At 41.7% G+C, this 14,884-nt stretch overlaps 1 protein-coding gene across 1 annotated transcript in view; it reads right to left on the bottom strand.

Moving 5' to 3' along the window:
• ANKFN1 (ankyrin repeat and fibronectin type III domain containing 1) overlaps positions 1–14,884 on the bottom strand; it is a 67,981-nt gene that overhangs the window by 27,032 nt on the left and 26,065 nt on the right. Inside the window, exons 5-7 of the mRNA XM_026099072.2 lie at positions 11,461–11,558; positions 6,513–6,603; positions 2,676–2,783 (exon numbers count right to left, since the gene is read on the bottom strand). Of these exons, the coding sequence (XP_025954857.1) occupies positions 2,676–2,783; positions 6,513–6,603; positions 11,461–11,558 (297 nt within the window). The remainder of the gene's footprint in view (positions 1–2,675; positions 2,784–6,512; positions 6,604–11,460; positions 11,559–14,884) is intronic.

Here is a 14,884-nt window from a genome sequence, read left to right as displayed (position 1 = left end):
TAGGAGATTTCATGATATCACAGAGCAGGTTCAAAAGCAACAGCTGATCTAATTCCAAAAGCTCTTAAACTCACTGTACATTCCAATGTATTCTTCCTGGTATTTTTGTAAGCTTGTTTTCTTCAGCCTCTGAAATGCAAAGCATAGGGCAAAACAGCAGGCTTCAGCGCAAAGCCTGAATGAACAGACTTGAGCAAGAGATCTGTGTGGAATCTGGGCAATTTAACGCTCCCAGATCACACTGAAGCACTAGCACACAGTCACTGCTCTTGCAGCTCCTTCACATACTGAGGTTTTTTTCTGCGTTATCCAAATCATCTTAGATCTTTTAGATCTATTGCCCTCTCAGTTTCTTTCACCTCCTTTGCGGTCCTCCTATACTCTCCTCCTGCCAGCCTGAGCAGCATGCATGTGATATCCCCACAGGGGAATCATTTAGGGGCACGCCAAGGTGTCAGGACTCCAGGTTTGAATTCTGTCTCCTCTATCACCTAGCTTTCATTCTACTGTTTGTTCAGGACAAAGCTTGATTTTGTTCTCATTTATAAACCACTGCAAATCAGTGGTTGCAAGCACGTTCAAAGATATTCTACAAACAATTCCCAGCTATTTACTTACATCTCTAAAACAAATGGGGGAAACAGAAGTAAAAAATATTCATTTATAATCAAACAGAAGCACAGTAAACACTCGATAAATGCCAGGCTAGGTCCTCAGCTTATGTGTAATAGCAAATCCATGCTGACCTCTATCCATGTCAGTCCAATCATGCTAATTTACATTCACTAAGAATCGAGCTCTGACCTCTGCATTATATTAAGTGAAAACCATTATTGGGGCTTGTCAGTCATACATGATAGCCTATCTCAGATCCTTGATCAAACTTCTCGGATTTTGCTGAGGTTGATAAATTCCTGAATCAAATTTCAGAGTCAAAGTGATGTCACAATTCTTATTTTTTCTGCAAACCATTTGTCTTGGTTCTTTAGCAAATTACTGAAATACAAGTGATTGACATCAGTCATATACTTAAGGTAAGTTCCAAAGGTTGTCCTATTACGTCACAATCCTGATTTATCCAAACTATACTATTACATTACAAGCAATTATGAGATTTTTATTTGGTTGGAGTCAAGGGTGTTGCTCAAGCTGACTCCACAATGTAGTACTGCCATATATAAGCTCACAGATCCTGTTTCTTACATGCAAGAAAATGTTCTGAGATAAACAGATCTTCTATTTTGTTGTTATTGATTATTTAAGGAAAAGGAGTTACAAGATCAGTTACAGAGTTGTCTGTGCTTTGCTTTTAGACTGGAGTTAATTTCTGGAGCAGAGGAATTTTATAAGCAGCAGGCACTGGTGTCATATTCTTAAAAGAAGGGATTTTCTGAATTTTTTTTATAATTGCTTCTGTTCAGGCCTGGTATGTCAGTAAAACAATTTATACTAAGAATATTCTCAGATGTTCCATCATTTATTCCCTGTTGACTAGCAAGGTGGCCTGAAAAACCCGAGATATGTACTAACTCCATAAAAGGAAAACTGTACCACAGAAAATGGCTTCTTTAATAGCATGAAAAAGCTATATAAGAAATAAAATACATCATCTGAATCTGCGCTACCAAGACCACCTGCAAGTGATAATGTTTGTACGAATTTTAATTAGAGAAACAACATTTTCTTGCAATATCTCCTTGCCCTTTCCAAGCAACATAGCTGAATAGTTTAAGTTGCTATGGTTACAATGGGTTGTGGCAGACTGTGGATCATCATGATTGTGACATATTTGCACATAAAGAACAAAGGCTGCATCTTTCCATTTCAGCCAGATGATTTTAGCTCTAAGTATTTCTATGAATTTAAATCAATTGATGCAACTTGGAATATAACAGTCATACTAGGTGAAGAAAAAGAAAACTTCATGGTAGTTCAACTCTTCAGTTTAAAATAAGTTCCTTTGCCACAACACATTATTCCAGTTAGAAGTTTATTTTAAGAAAATAAATAGCAACTTTTCAACAAGCCATATAGAACAGGAGTTTTTATATAGGCTTTAGAAAGAATGCCAAACTGTTGCCTTGGCTCTTGAGCTATTAAAGGCACAGTCTGTTTCTCATGAATGAAGAGCAAAGAACTGGCTGAGATTTGTACTCTCTCCCAGTTTTGGTCCATTCTATCTGCAAATGTAGCAATCTAGCCTTCCCACTGCACTGTGCAACTACTTTTCATTATACATTGGCATGATATTCACTTGAATACTTAGTGTCTTCCATTTAGAGGCAGCCAAGTCCCCTCTTTTGATCCAAGACAGTTGTTAACTTTTCAAAGTATTTCTTTACTTGAAAAAACAAAAGAGAAATCCTTGAAATATTTTAGTGGAATCCTGTGTGACAATGATTTGTAGGAAAAAACAAATCAATAGGTGTGTACAGTATAGAAGGAGAGAGGGTGTGTCTGTGCTTGTGTGCATTCTAGCTTTCAGATGTTTTCATCCAACTAATTTTCAAGGGTTAAGAGCAAGATAGTGCACTAAAGTGATTCCAGATGGGCCAATATTAATATCTTTCTTTTCCTGATGAATGAGAAGGTATGACCTAGTTAGAAAACTGCTAAAATTACAGGCGCCACAGAGGCTTCAGCTGGTGCCCTACCACATAGATATTTATCCTTACCTCTGCAATTATAATGCTGATGAGCTGCTCGAACCTGCTGAAGGAGACGTTCCAGGGCCTCAGTGTGTCCCCTGTGCCGAGGTTCTCTTCCACTGCAGTCTTTCCAGTCTATTGAACAAAGGAAATAAACAGAAATGAAACACAAAGGAGCAGGAGAGGGTTTTAAAAATATTTTCTTGCCTCTGATTTTTCTTGGCTTTAGAGGAGTCTTATATCTGGGCATGCAGGAAAAAATGGCAGTTGTTTTTAAGTGTGCTGTTGTTACTTCTACAATAAGCTTCCTCTGCCTCATGCCAGAGAGGTAATTAATCATAATGATTACTAACAAAGAGCTAACAATCAGCTCCCAGAAGCTCCTGTAGTGACTGGCTAGACAACATCTATTTCTCTTCAGTATGTAAATGGCCTCTGTTACTGCAGTGTCAGAGCTGCACTCAGCTGCCACCATACTGACTCTCGCAGTACCTCACTGAGGTAACATTACTGCTGCTTCTGCGTTTCGCTGAGGCACCAGGAGGCTAAAAGACTCTCCTGCAGTTATACAGGAAACCCATTGTAAAGCAGAGAATGAACATCTTCCTACATCCAGAGCTAGCTCTGCAGCCACAGACGCGTTCTCTGAATAAAAGCACTTTTGAAAATCTGCTCCCAGCAAAGAGGATTGACTGCTGGCAATTCCTGCCCTTATGCCTACAGCCTGCTCAGCACTGCACTCATGAGGCAAGAAGCTGCGGTTTCTGTCCCACATCGCTTCAACCTACAAAAGATTTTGTTTTCATCCTTATTTGTTGCTAGCTACAATCTCAACCTTAATTAAAAAAAAACAAAAAACAAAAACAGACAACCCTATCACAGATGGAAGGATGAAACTGTGTATCAGAGAGGAGTTTTCTAATTCCAGTTTTGACTGTTTTGATATTCTTATTATAATGAGAAAAAATTATTCCACCACAGTTTCCTGACTCAAAGTAGTGGTGGCTGATGAGGGTATGAAGATATCTGTCTGCCTGCAAAGGAGACCTGCTTCCTCCTCGTTGGCATAGAGGCCACGTACGTATTCACCACCACCACCAAGCTGTTTGCTCACTCACTAAGCATACAGCTCTAGTTTATAGTGCAAGTTCAGAGTCAAACATTCCTTCCAATGGCCTCACTATGCCAGGGTATAAATGGGTGGAAAGAGAAGGCAACGGCTACTCTGGTAGCTTGTGGGCAGTCATAACAGCTGCAGAGTGGCTATCCTGCATGTTTTATGCTATTGCAGAGATCAAGAGCCAGCTGCATTTACAGCTCTGTGTGAGGAGGTCAGTTCTCAGGTCTCCTGTGGGCAGACGAGAAGAATCAGCTACAAGTCACCAACCCCAAAGCAGTCTGGGGAAAGGGAGCAGTAGAGTTTAGAACAACCTCACAGTTTCTCTAACCCCATGGTTCCCAAACTTTTTGAACCTCTAGATTGCTGACTACCTTCCAAATGACATGGAAATCAGACCAGCCCCCTTATCATCCATCGCTCACATGCTAATCAATAAGTCTACAAATTTTACTGTCTACTATGGTTTCCTGGACCAGCTACACAACACTGGCCACAGCTTTTCAGGCTGCTAGAGTCCATGTGTGGGAAATGGGCAGGCAGTGGCAAGTGCTCACTGTCATGCTACAAGGATGCATCTCCAAGGATGTCACCGAGCTCTGATGCTCTGGGATTGGAATAGATCAGGTTTAAGCCCTGAAGCTTTCATTTCCCTTGTATATTCTTCTGGCTGCCATGACAAACACTTTTGTAGAGTGTTAATATATCTACATTTAATTTTTAGCTTAGGGCCATATTCTGTTATGCAACACCAGTGTAATTTCAGGTTGCTTTCTTCTTGCCAAGCACAGTCTGTTTGTTAGTTTTCAAAACCAATGGTGAAGGCAGCCATGCGGATAAACTCTGCCCCCAGTAACTGCATCAGTAAATAGCATCTTGTCTCTGAAGCTAAAATTGTGATATTAGTATTACTTAATAAAAATAATTTATATCTAGGCTCTGAGGGTCTCACTTGCTGTTAAGCGTAAGCATGTGTCACTAAGGATACTTAATGAAAACACCACAGTCTTGCCAGCTATATGCAGTGAGAGCTGAGCCTGCCTAATGCTTCAGTGTTCACCAACAAAGAACACATACACATACAGCCATGAAGAAACACTGCTCTTTGCCACAAACTCTCAAAAGTTCCCATGCATATGAACAGATGCTCCTGTTCTCCCACAGGGAAATCCAAAAGACTCCTTTTATTGCCTTGCTTACCTTTCAGAAAACACCACCACACTCATGGTCCAAGGCACTTCAGTAGTACTCTAATGGATGCTACAAGCCCCAGAGGCAGGGACTTCCTGAGTTCTGAGCAGCTGCACGTGACAATGTGGCCCTAATTCTGACAAGTCGAGGACTTTTTGCTACTCCAGAGCCCAGAATCCCTGAGACACTAAACACGGGAAAATGAACTTCATTCTCTAGATAGTTCTGTTGATCCACTGAAATCTGCAGGAAAACTTCCCCTACTTCCCAAAGCTTTGGAACTGGCCCATATTGTCAGACTTCAAAAGATTAAAAGCAGTGGACAAGAAATAGGCAGGGAAGACAATGCAACATGTTCAAAGCAAAATTTCTTATCATACAAAGCTATAGTCTTAAATGCCCTATGTCTTGCCAGGAGTGCCCTGTGCTGCTTGGTATATTTAGCTGACTAACAGGCAACTACTGTAAAACAGTCTTGTTTCTCAGCTGATGGAAATTTTTGGTTTGTGGGGCCAAATCCTGTGCACTTACACTTGCATAAAGTCAAGGTAATTGCATGTCACTGAGCTATTCAAAACAACTTCACGGTAGTGAGTCATCCACATAACCAAGAGTAGAATTTTGTCCCAGGACTGCAGCATATTTTTGTTCTCGAACAGAAGATTTCTTTAGTATAGTTCTGGCTTTATTCTGGGGTATATGAGAGCAAAATTTGAAGCAAAACTGGACAATAGTACTGCAACAGCCTCATTTATCCAACCCTCTCTGTTACCACTACTGAGAGTCAGTACAGCTTTCTTTATTTTCTCACATTAGCAATGAAGGTTATTAAATTGTTACATTAGCCTAATAAAAACAAGTGCTAATGCAATAAAATAAAAAGAAAAAAACACTCACTTTACTGCACTAATCAATACAAGAGAAGCTGTAACATGCCTAGCCAGTTCAGCAGTCAACACTAAGCCTAGAATAGTGACTAACAATACAATGTGATTTCATAGATTAGAAACTTCAAAGGAAAAATCATAGCCCTAATAGAGTCTGAGAAAACTTATCATAGGTTTGTAAAAGAAGGAAGGCTTCTGGACGTCTCTTGAACATTTTATTGCTTAAGGGCTAGATCCTACCAACATGCAAGACTGCATTAGAGTACTTTACACATTGGATGCATCCCCCAACTTCAGCAGGAACTGACATCTGCCAGAATTGGCTAGTGAATGGTATCTATAATGCCACAAATGAAGTTCCAAATAGCAGAACTCTATTAAGAGAAATTAAGGTCAAAATCTTTCTAATTTTTCTTAAGTGTTTGTGAGGTTAGAGACTAAATAGACATTGTTCCATCAGAGGACTGAAGGAGAATAAAAGATAAGGCAAATAAATATGCATATATAATTATTTTGCTTATTTGGGTGGGGCTGAATTTTATTTATTTCATTCATCCTAAATGACATGCCAATTAAATTTATGAGACTCCAGAATACTTGGCTTTTTCTTCTCTGTGAAGAAAAGCAAAATAACTAATCAAACTAGGAGGGTAGACAAACTCAACCTACTTGAAGGAGAAGCATATGCAGGAGTAGATTTGTGTGGAGGTCCCCATCCTCTCATGTTGTATGCTGAAACATGGACATAATACCTCTGGCCCTGCAAATGGAAACAACTGAAATCAAAACCGGCGCTTGACTTGGAATCTTAGCTATAAAAACTAGATAGCTGTCCTTCCCAAAGTTGTTTTCTTTCAAAAACTCTTAAGTAGCTTTCAGGTGTGTCAACAGATGCATCAGGATAGATTGAAACATAGTTCAAAGATCTCAGAACAGGTGATTTGCTGAGATTTAACGGAGTATGCCAATTCCAATTGAGGAACTGCAATCTCTTCTACCAAAGCAGACCACTGGGAACTCTTGCAATCAGAGTTAAAGAATAAAGAAGTCCTCTCTTCCCTGTAATATTCGACAGAGTCTGTCCGCCAGCACAGAGACTGAAGAAGCTTCATTTGGCTGCCACTGAAGTTGGTCAGACCTTTATCACCGATTTTGATGTGTAAATCTAGGCCAGTAGAGTGCTTGCAAAAAATCTAGGTCTTCATTTAAAAATGTTACATAATTTGGAGAGTGTGGACAAACACCCTCCACTGCACTGTTCTTGATATGTGCCTGTGAAAGTGACTGTGCAGTTTGCTAGCTTTTAATTTAAGAAAAGTTATTCTGTGTTGTTAGAAAAAGAAAATCAGACAAAATGCATACTGTGGCTCAGCTCCCTGAAAAAACAATGTGCTTCAAATGAAAGACTTCTCCAGATAAAAGACTGGAGAAAAAAATATTTTTTATTCTATATAGGAGCTTTTTATATTCTGGCCGTCACTTAGCTTCTTCTCATTTTAAGAATTTCAACTCAAGAGCAGTGTCAACCACGCAAAACCCCATGTTTTGGGGCACTGGCCAAGGGCTTTTTGAACACACATGCCTCCCCATACTATAGCTTTCTAGGCCTGAATCAGGGTGAAGTGAATTCAAAGGAAAGCATCAAGCAGGATTTCAGAGCTCTGGACATGGTGGTCAAGAGTCTGGGCACCCAGGTCATTTTCTCCTCAATCCTGCCAGTGAGGCGGAGGGATGGGAGGAGGAGGAGACGGATTTTCCAAGTTAACAACTGGCTGTGCCACTGGTGTTGGCAACAGGGTTTTGATTTCTAGACCGTGGGACCCTGTTTGAAGATTGACAACTGATGGGGAGAGATGGGATTCACTTCACTAAGTGGGGCATGCGTGTCTTTGCCAACAAGTTGGCCAGCCTGGTAAGGAGGACTTTAAACTAGGAAAGATGAGGGAAGGGGGGAGTTACAGAGACAGGGTAGTCAGCAAAACGCGGTGGCTCAAGTTGGGATGTCTCCAGCGGGTGCATGCAGCTGGGGAAGTGCTCATGGGACATGACTATGGAGGATCCTCTTGCACCCCTCCTGGGAAACCTGCACGCTCGATTACCTCTCTGAAATGCCTGTACACCAATGCATGCAGCATGGGGAATAAACAGGAAGAATTAGAGATCTGTGTGCAGTCACAGGGCCGTGATCCCACTGCAATTATAGAAACATGGTGAGATAACTCGCATGACTGGAATGCTGTCATGGGTGGCTACGTGCTTTTTAGGAAAGACAGGCCAGGAAGGTGAAGTGGTGGAGTTGCTCTTTATGTGAGAGGGCAACTGGAACGAATCAAGCTCTGCCTAGGGGTGGATGAAGAGTGAGTCGAGAGCTTATGGGTAAGGATTAAAGGGCAGGCTAACATGGGTGACACTGTTTTGGGTGTTTCCTACAGGCCACCTGATCAGGAAGAGGCCTGGAAGAGGTCAATGTGGCCTTCTACAGACAGCTAGAAGCAGCCTCACGATTACAGGCCCTGGTTCTCCTGGGAGATTTCAGCCACCCTGATATCTGCTGGAAAGACAACACAGCTAGGCAGAAACAGTCCAGGAGGTTCCTGAAGAGCACTGATGATAACTCTTTGACACAGGTAGTGGAAGAAGCAATGAGGAGAGGTATGCTGCTGGACTTTGTATTAGCAACGAAGAAGGGCAAGTTGGAGATGTGAAGGCTGGGGGCAGCCTTGGCTGCAGTGACCATGAGATGGTGGAGTTCAGGATCCTGTGAGGAGGAAGCAGGGCAATAAGTAGGGTCGCAACCCTGGACTTCAGGAGAGCAAACTTTGGCCTCTTCAGGGACTTACTTGGAGGAATCCCATGGGTTACGGCCCTAGAAGGAAGGAGGGTCCAAGAGGGCTGGTTAATATTCAAGCATCACTTCCTCCAAGCTCAAGATTGGTGCAAACCTATGAGTAAGAAGTCAAGCAAAGGGGGCAGGAGACCTGCATGGATAAGCAAGGAGCTCTTGGCAAAACTCAAACAGAAGAAGGAAGTATACAGAAAGTGGAAAAAGGGACAGGCCACTTGGGAGGAATATAGGAACACTGTCAGAGTATGCAGGGATGAGACAAGGAAGGCCAAGGGTCATTTGGAATTAAATCTGGCAAGAGAGGTCAAGGGCAACAAGAAGGGCTTCTTCAAATACATCACTAGCAAAAGGAAGATTAGGCAAAATGTGGGCCTGCTGCTGAATGGGGTGGGTGCCCTGGTGATGAAGGATACAGAGAAGACGGAGTTACTGAATGCCTTCTTTGCTTCAGGCTTTACTGCTAAGACCAGCCCTCAGGAATCCCAGACCCTGGATACAAGAAAGAAAGTCTGGAAAAAGGAAGACTTTCCCTTGGTCAAGGAGGACTGGGTTAGAGACCATTTAGGCAAACTTGACACCCACGGATCCATAGGTCCCTACGGGATGCACCCACGAGTGCTGAGGGAGCTGGTGGATGTTATTGCTAGGCCACTCTCCATCATCTTTGAAAGGTCAGGGACAACAGGACAGGTGACTGAGGACTGGAAGAAAGCCAGTGTCACTCCAGTCTTCAAAAAAGGCAAGACAGAGGACCCAGGGAACTATAGGCCAGTCAGCCTCACCTCCATCTCTGGAAAGGTGATGGACCAGCTCATCCTGGATGTCATCTCTAAGCATGTGGAGGAAAAGAAGGTGATCAGGAGTAGTTAGCATGGATTCACCAAGGGGAAATCATGCTTAACCAATCTGATAGCCTTCTATGATGGAATGACTGCCGGGGTAGATGAGAGGAGAGCACTGGATGTTGTCTACCTTGACTCCAGCAAGGCTTTCAACACTGTCTCCCATAACATCCTCACAGGTAAGCTCAGGAAGTGTGGGTTAGATGAGTGGACAGTGAGGTGGATTGAGAACTGGCTGAATGGCAGAACTCAGAGGGTTATGATCAGTGGTGCAGTCTATTTGGAGGCCTGTAGCTAGCGGTGTCCCCCAGAGGTCAATACTGGGTCCAGTCTTGTTCAACTTGTTCATCAATGACCTGGATGAAGGGACAGAGTGCACCCTCAGCAAGTTTGCTGATGATACAAAACTGGGAGGAGTGGCTGATACACCAGAGGGCTGTGCTGCCATTCAGAGAGACCTGGACAGGCTGGAGAGCTGGGTGGAGAGGAACCTCCTGAAGTTCAACAAAGGCAAGTGCAGGGTCCTGCACCTAGGGAGGAATAATCCCACACACCAGTACAGGCTGGGGGTTCACCTGCTGGAAAGCAGCTCTGAGGAGAAGGACCTGGCAGTCCTAGTGGACAAGTTAACCATGAGCCAGCAGTGTGCCCTTGTGGCCAAGTAGGCCAATGGTATCCTGGGGAGCATTAGGAAGAGTGTTGCCAGCAGGTCAAGGGAGGTGATCCTCCCACTCTACTCAGCCCTGGTGAGGCCGCATCTGCAGTACTGTGTCCAATTCTGGGCTCCTGAATACAGGAGAGACATGGAACTACTGGAGAGAGTCCAGTGTAGGGCTATGAAGATCATTAGGGAACTGGAGCATCTCCCCTGTGAGGAAAGGCTGAGAGAGCTGGGACTGTTTAGCTTGGAGAAGAGAAGACTGAGAGGGGATCTTATGAATGTATACAGGTATCTTAAGGGAGGGTGTCAAGAGGATGGGGCCAGATTCTTTTCAATGGTGCCCAGTGACAGGACAAGAAGCAACGGGCACAAACTGAAACACAGGAAGTTCCATCTGAATATGAGGAAAAACCTCTTTACTATGAGGGTGACTGAGCACTGGAAGAGGTTGCCCAGAGAGGCTGTGGAGTCTCCTTCTCCTGAGATATTCAAAACCTGCCTGGATGCGATCCTGTGCAACATACTCTAGGTGACCCTGCTTGAGCAGGAGAGTTGGACTAGACGATCTCCAGAGGTCCCTTCCAACCTCAACCATTCTGTGATTCTGTGTGAAAGACTCCAGTTCAGTGGATGGTGGATTGGACCCTGTTAATATTTCCTGTGGAAACAGCTGTGTATATTTTGAGCAAGATTCATTTTCATCAAGTATTCTGTGAACCAAAATTTGCTTGCAGAAATGGTCATAAACAACCAGTAGAAAAAAGGTTTTCAGACACACAGTCAAAACTATTCTGCTTAAGAATCATCATCAGATTTCTCCATTGCTTACCCAGTTCTTATCAGTATAAAACATTTATACAAAAATAAAGAACAAAAATAAAAATGACTTCCATTAATGTATCTTGTTCTTGGAAGAAGCAGAAGAGAAAGAATTATTATCTTAGCTGTTGGTCATCAGAGTCAGGACTAGATCTTTCAAGAGCCTTTGATCTGCACTAGGATTATCCTATGATCCAGAATACAGCACCTTTCATTACAGTCTTTTCTGATCTCCTCATGACATGACAACTTACAAAATGGTTCATGCTGTCTGTCTATTCCTTTGCGACTTTCAGATTATGGATACCAGACCTATTATGCTTAATGACTGGAACTTGTTGTTAGAGGAATGGCACTCTGCAGTTATTACCAACAGGCATGGATGCAAGTATCCGTCTTTGTATCACTGGTGGGGGGAAAGAAGATCTAAATGAAACATTTGACACTTACTGTTCTGAGACCTGTGATGGTACACCTCAAAGACTGAAGATTATCAATAATTATTTTGCCAACCAAAGGACAAAAGTCTTCTGAACAGCTCCATTCCACTAGGAAACAAATAAAAAGAGAAAATTAAATCAGGTATCTGTCCAAGCAAAAACATCAAAGTACTTTAATCACTTTACAGATTTTCCCATTCCATGCGAAAATGTTTACATTCAAAATAATGTTTAGCAAAACTTTGCACAGTAATTAAGTTATGATTGTGTGTGTGTGAGAGAGAGAAAAGTGAAATATCGCTCAAAAGCTTTTAACAAAAGAATGCTTAAAAATGCACTAGCATACAAATTACATTCAGTTAACATTTGCCCTCATTTAAGCAACTTCCTTTTGAAGAAAGTAAAGTGGCAGAAAATAAAGGATTTGGACCTGCTAATGCAATTAGGCAGCTTATACATCCAAACCAACAAAGAGTGCTGTTCTGCAATTGGATCTGCATAGGAAGGCTTGGGCACTTGCAGAGAGCCCTTTGGGTTCCCCTGCATTGCAAAACTCTCATGACATAGCCTTGGCTGTTCCACACAGATATATCCGCTTTGGTCCAGATCGGGCACTCACTAAAGTCTCTTCGTTGGTTTCACTGGGCTCTGGCTCTGTAGTCCATGTCCGGTTCTGCTGTGGTCACTGAAATTACAGAGCTCCACAAGGACCTATTAAGTTTATCCACTTTCAAACTAAATTAACAGGCACTGGGCTGACACATCCCTCCCAACCAGCCCTGAGGCCAGTCCTGCAGCCTGAAATACAAAGGGAACCTTTTCCAAAGTGCTCCCATCAACTTGTAGAGCCTGCTCATGTTCCTGCTTAAGAGGTTATGAAAGTAGCACCCTGCTGTAAGTATGCCTCCTCATTACTTTAAAAAATCAATGTGAATGTAAAATAGTATCAAACAGGCCACGACAAACTACAGGATCATTTAAAAAAAAGAATACATGCAAGCAGGGAACTGATGACTGCAGATAGGAAAATGGCCTCTTTTTCTTAAATTATATTTTAGCAATGACAGGTACCATGATTAGATTTAAGGTTAATCCCACAGTCATACCTCTGGGATTTAATAACTTATTCATTTAAAAAATCTTCAGACTCAAACTTTCAGACAAACCTATCAAAAATGTAGTGAAATTCATTTCTAAATTATTCTACTATAGACATGGGGAAATACTGTCAATTTTCTGGGTTTACACCAAAATAACTGGCGAAGAATTCAACACAAAGCTTTTCCTTTAAGATACATAGAATAGCTTATAGATGCTCTATTTATGTATGTATTGGCATTGGAGGCAATATTTTAGACTACATCAAAAGGTATTTTAATTCCAGCATGTGAAAGCTTCATCTTCTCACTCTAAAAGTTCATTGTCTCTTACTACTACTTTCATATTAAAAGGCCTCACAGAATTTTTTTCTCAGCATAGACAGCATTTATATAAAACTGCTGAAGTATCAACAGCACAACTCACTTTTCCTTTCTCTATCACTCCCTTTCTATGATTTCACTTTGTGAATGCACAGTATGTTCTGCAACATTTTAATATTTTCTGCAAAGAAAAATGATACTGGTTTTGTCTATTGTCTTTGAACTTTTTCAGTGTATATTTTTGTAGTTTTCCATAGGTTTTTAAATACCTGACTACTGCCACCTTTAATGGAAGCTATCTCTATACACTAATATGAATATGTAGAAACTGCTACTGCACCATATTGTAGAGTTGTTGTTGACGACTTAATTATAACAGTGCCTAAAAGTACTATTAAACTTGACGGTCTGTCAGAGTTTCCATTGTAAACCATGATTTTCAGGGTTTTATAACTCCAGTGTATTAAATCATTGAGGACATTCTATACATGCTGCTAACTTAGACATGTTCCCCATTTTCCAAAAGGATAAATTAGAAAAGCCTTTCTCAAATTGCTGAATACGTTACTAACAGACCTGCAGTCACTTCAGATGTCATTTGTCTTTTCAAAGATTCTCGTAAAGCAAGATAGTATCACTCAAAACAGATTCTGCCAGCAAATCCAGTCTCTTCAACGACATCCTCAGGCACGACTGACAGTGCGCTGCTCAGCGTGAGAGGCAGCAGTAGGCTTGTGCTCCAGGCAGCACAGAACAAGAGCCAAGGGAGAAAGAAAGGGGCAGCTTTAAGCTACCTTTGAGCTTCTCTAATTTTCAGCTGTTCTATGGACTGGAGAGTACCCAGACATAGAGGCATATTTAAGTTATAGTAGTTTACACAAATAATCCTATACTTTAAGCACCTAACCCTGCAGCCCTGTGCTTGACACATCTCTCCTTCTTAATCTTTCCACTTTTACACCAGCACTTAGAAAAGTGCTCCAAATATTTAGAGACCCTAGTACACTGCCAGAAGAGAAATCAAATACCCTAATGTACATGGGATTTTAATACTGTATCTTTGCATATGTGTTTACAGCAGGAACAACACAATACTATTATTATGACTAGCCACAACATAATTGTTGTTCTCAGAAATATTCAGAGACCACTGAGTTCAAAGAAAGAAGCTGAGTTACCAATAGGAGATCATGCTAAGTGATACATAATGGCAAGAAAAGGCTGTCACTGCCTATAAAGCCGTCACAGTAATACCACCTAAGGAGGTGGGGTTTGAAATAATAAATCACAGATTTACTCTGCTGTCCTGTCCTAGGAAAAAACTATTGCCCTGACTCATGTTGTTAGTAAGACCCCAGGTTCAGGGCAAATGCCCTCGTCCACTTTCTGGGTGACACTATAACCTCCCAGGCCCCAGAGGGATGACTGCTCGCTCAGGAGAGTGACCAGGTCTGCCAGTCCTTTCACAAGGGTGCTGAGGACAGATGTGTAACCCTCTGATTGCCAAAACCAGCCTGATCTTCACTGGTTGTTAGACAGAAAATCAGTTGCACTTCTCCTTACAGAGCCAAGTAATGCCAGGATTTTGCCTTTTTTTTGTTAGCTTACCTTGTGGTGGCTGAGTCCCATGAAATTGAAAATATATAAGCAATATGGTATTAGCTTGTAGACCTGGTTATGATACTCATTATGACTAAGAGCCCCCCTTTTAAAGCATATGTACCTTACAAGATGATGCATACGAAGCTCCTAAAAATCCAATTTTTAAATACGTATTTTTTAAAACTTCGCATTTGGAAGGAACCCTGCCCCTCAGTATTAATAAAAATTTCCATAAATGAAAATAAATATTTTTGAGCAGCTGTGTTAGAATGGTGCCTTTCCCCCTTGTTTCAAAATACGTCTGAAAACATATCAACAGTATTTTACCTACTTGCCTGAAATTCTTCAAATTTTTGGATGCACTGAAACATTGCTATTTTTTGACAGAATGTCATTCTCTGACTTCTATCT

Source organism: Dromaius novaehollandiae, chromosome 18 (assembly GCF_036370855.1).
Source record: "Dromaius novaehollandiae isolate bDroNov1 chromosome 18, bDroNov1.hap1, whole genome shotgun sequence".
Classification (NCBI taxonomy): Eukaryota; Metazoa; Chordata; class Aves; order Casuariiformes; family Dromaiidae; genus Dromaius; species Dromaius novaehollandiae.
Note: the sequence above shows the minus strand (reverse complement) of the source record. Positions and strands in the feature narration are given on the sequence as shown.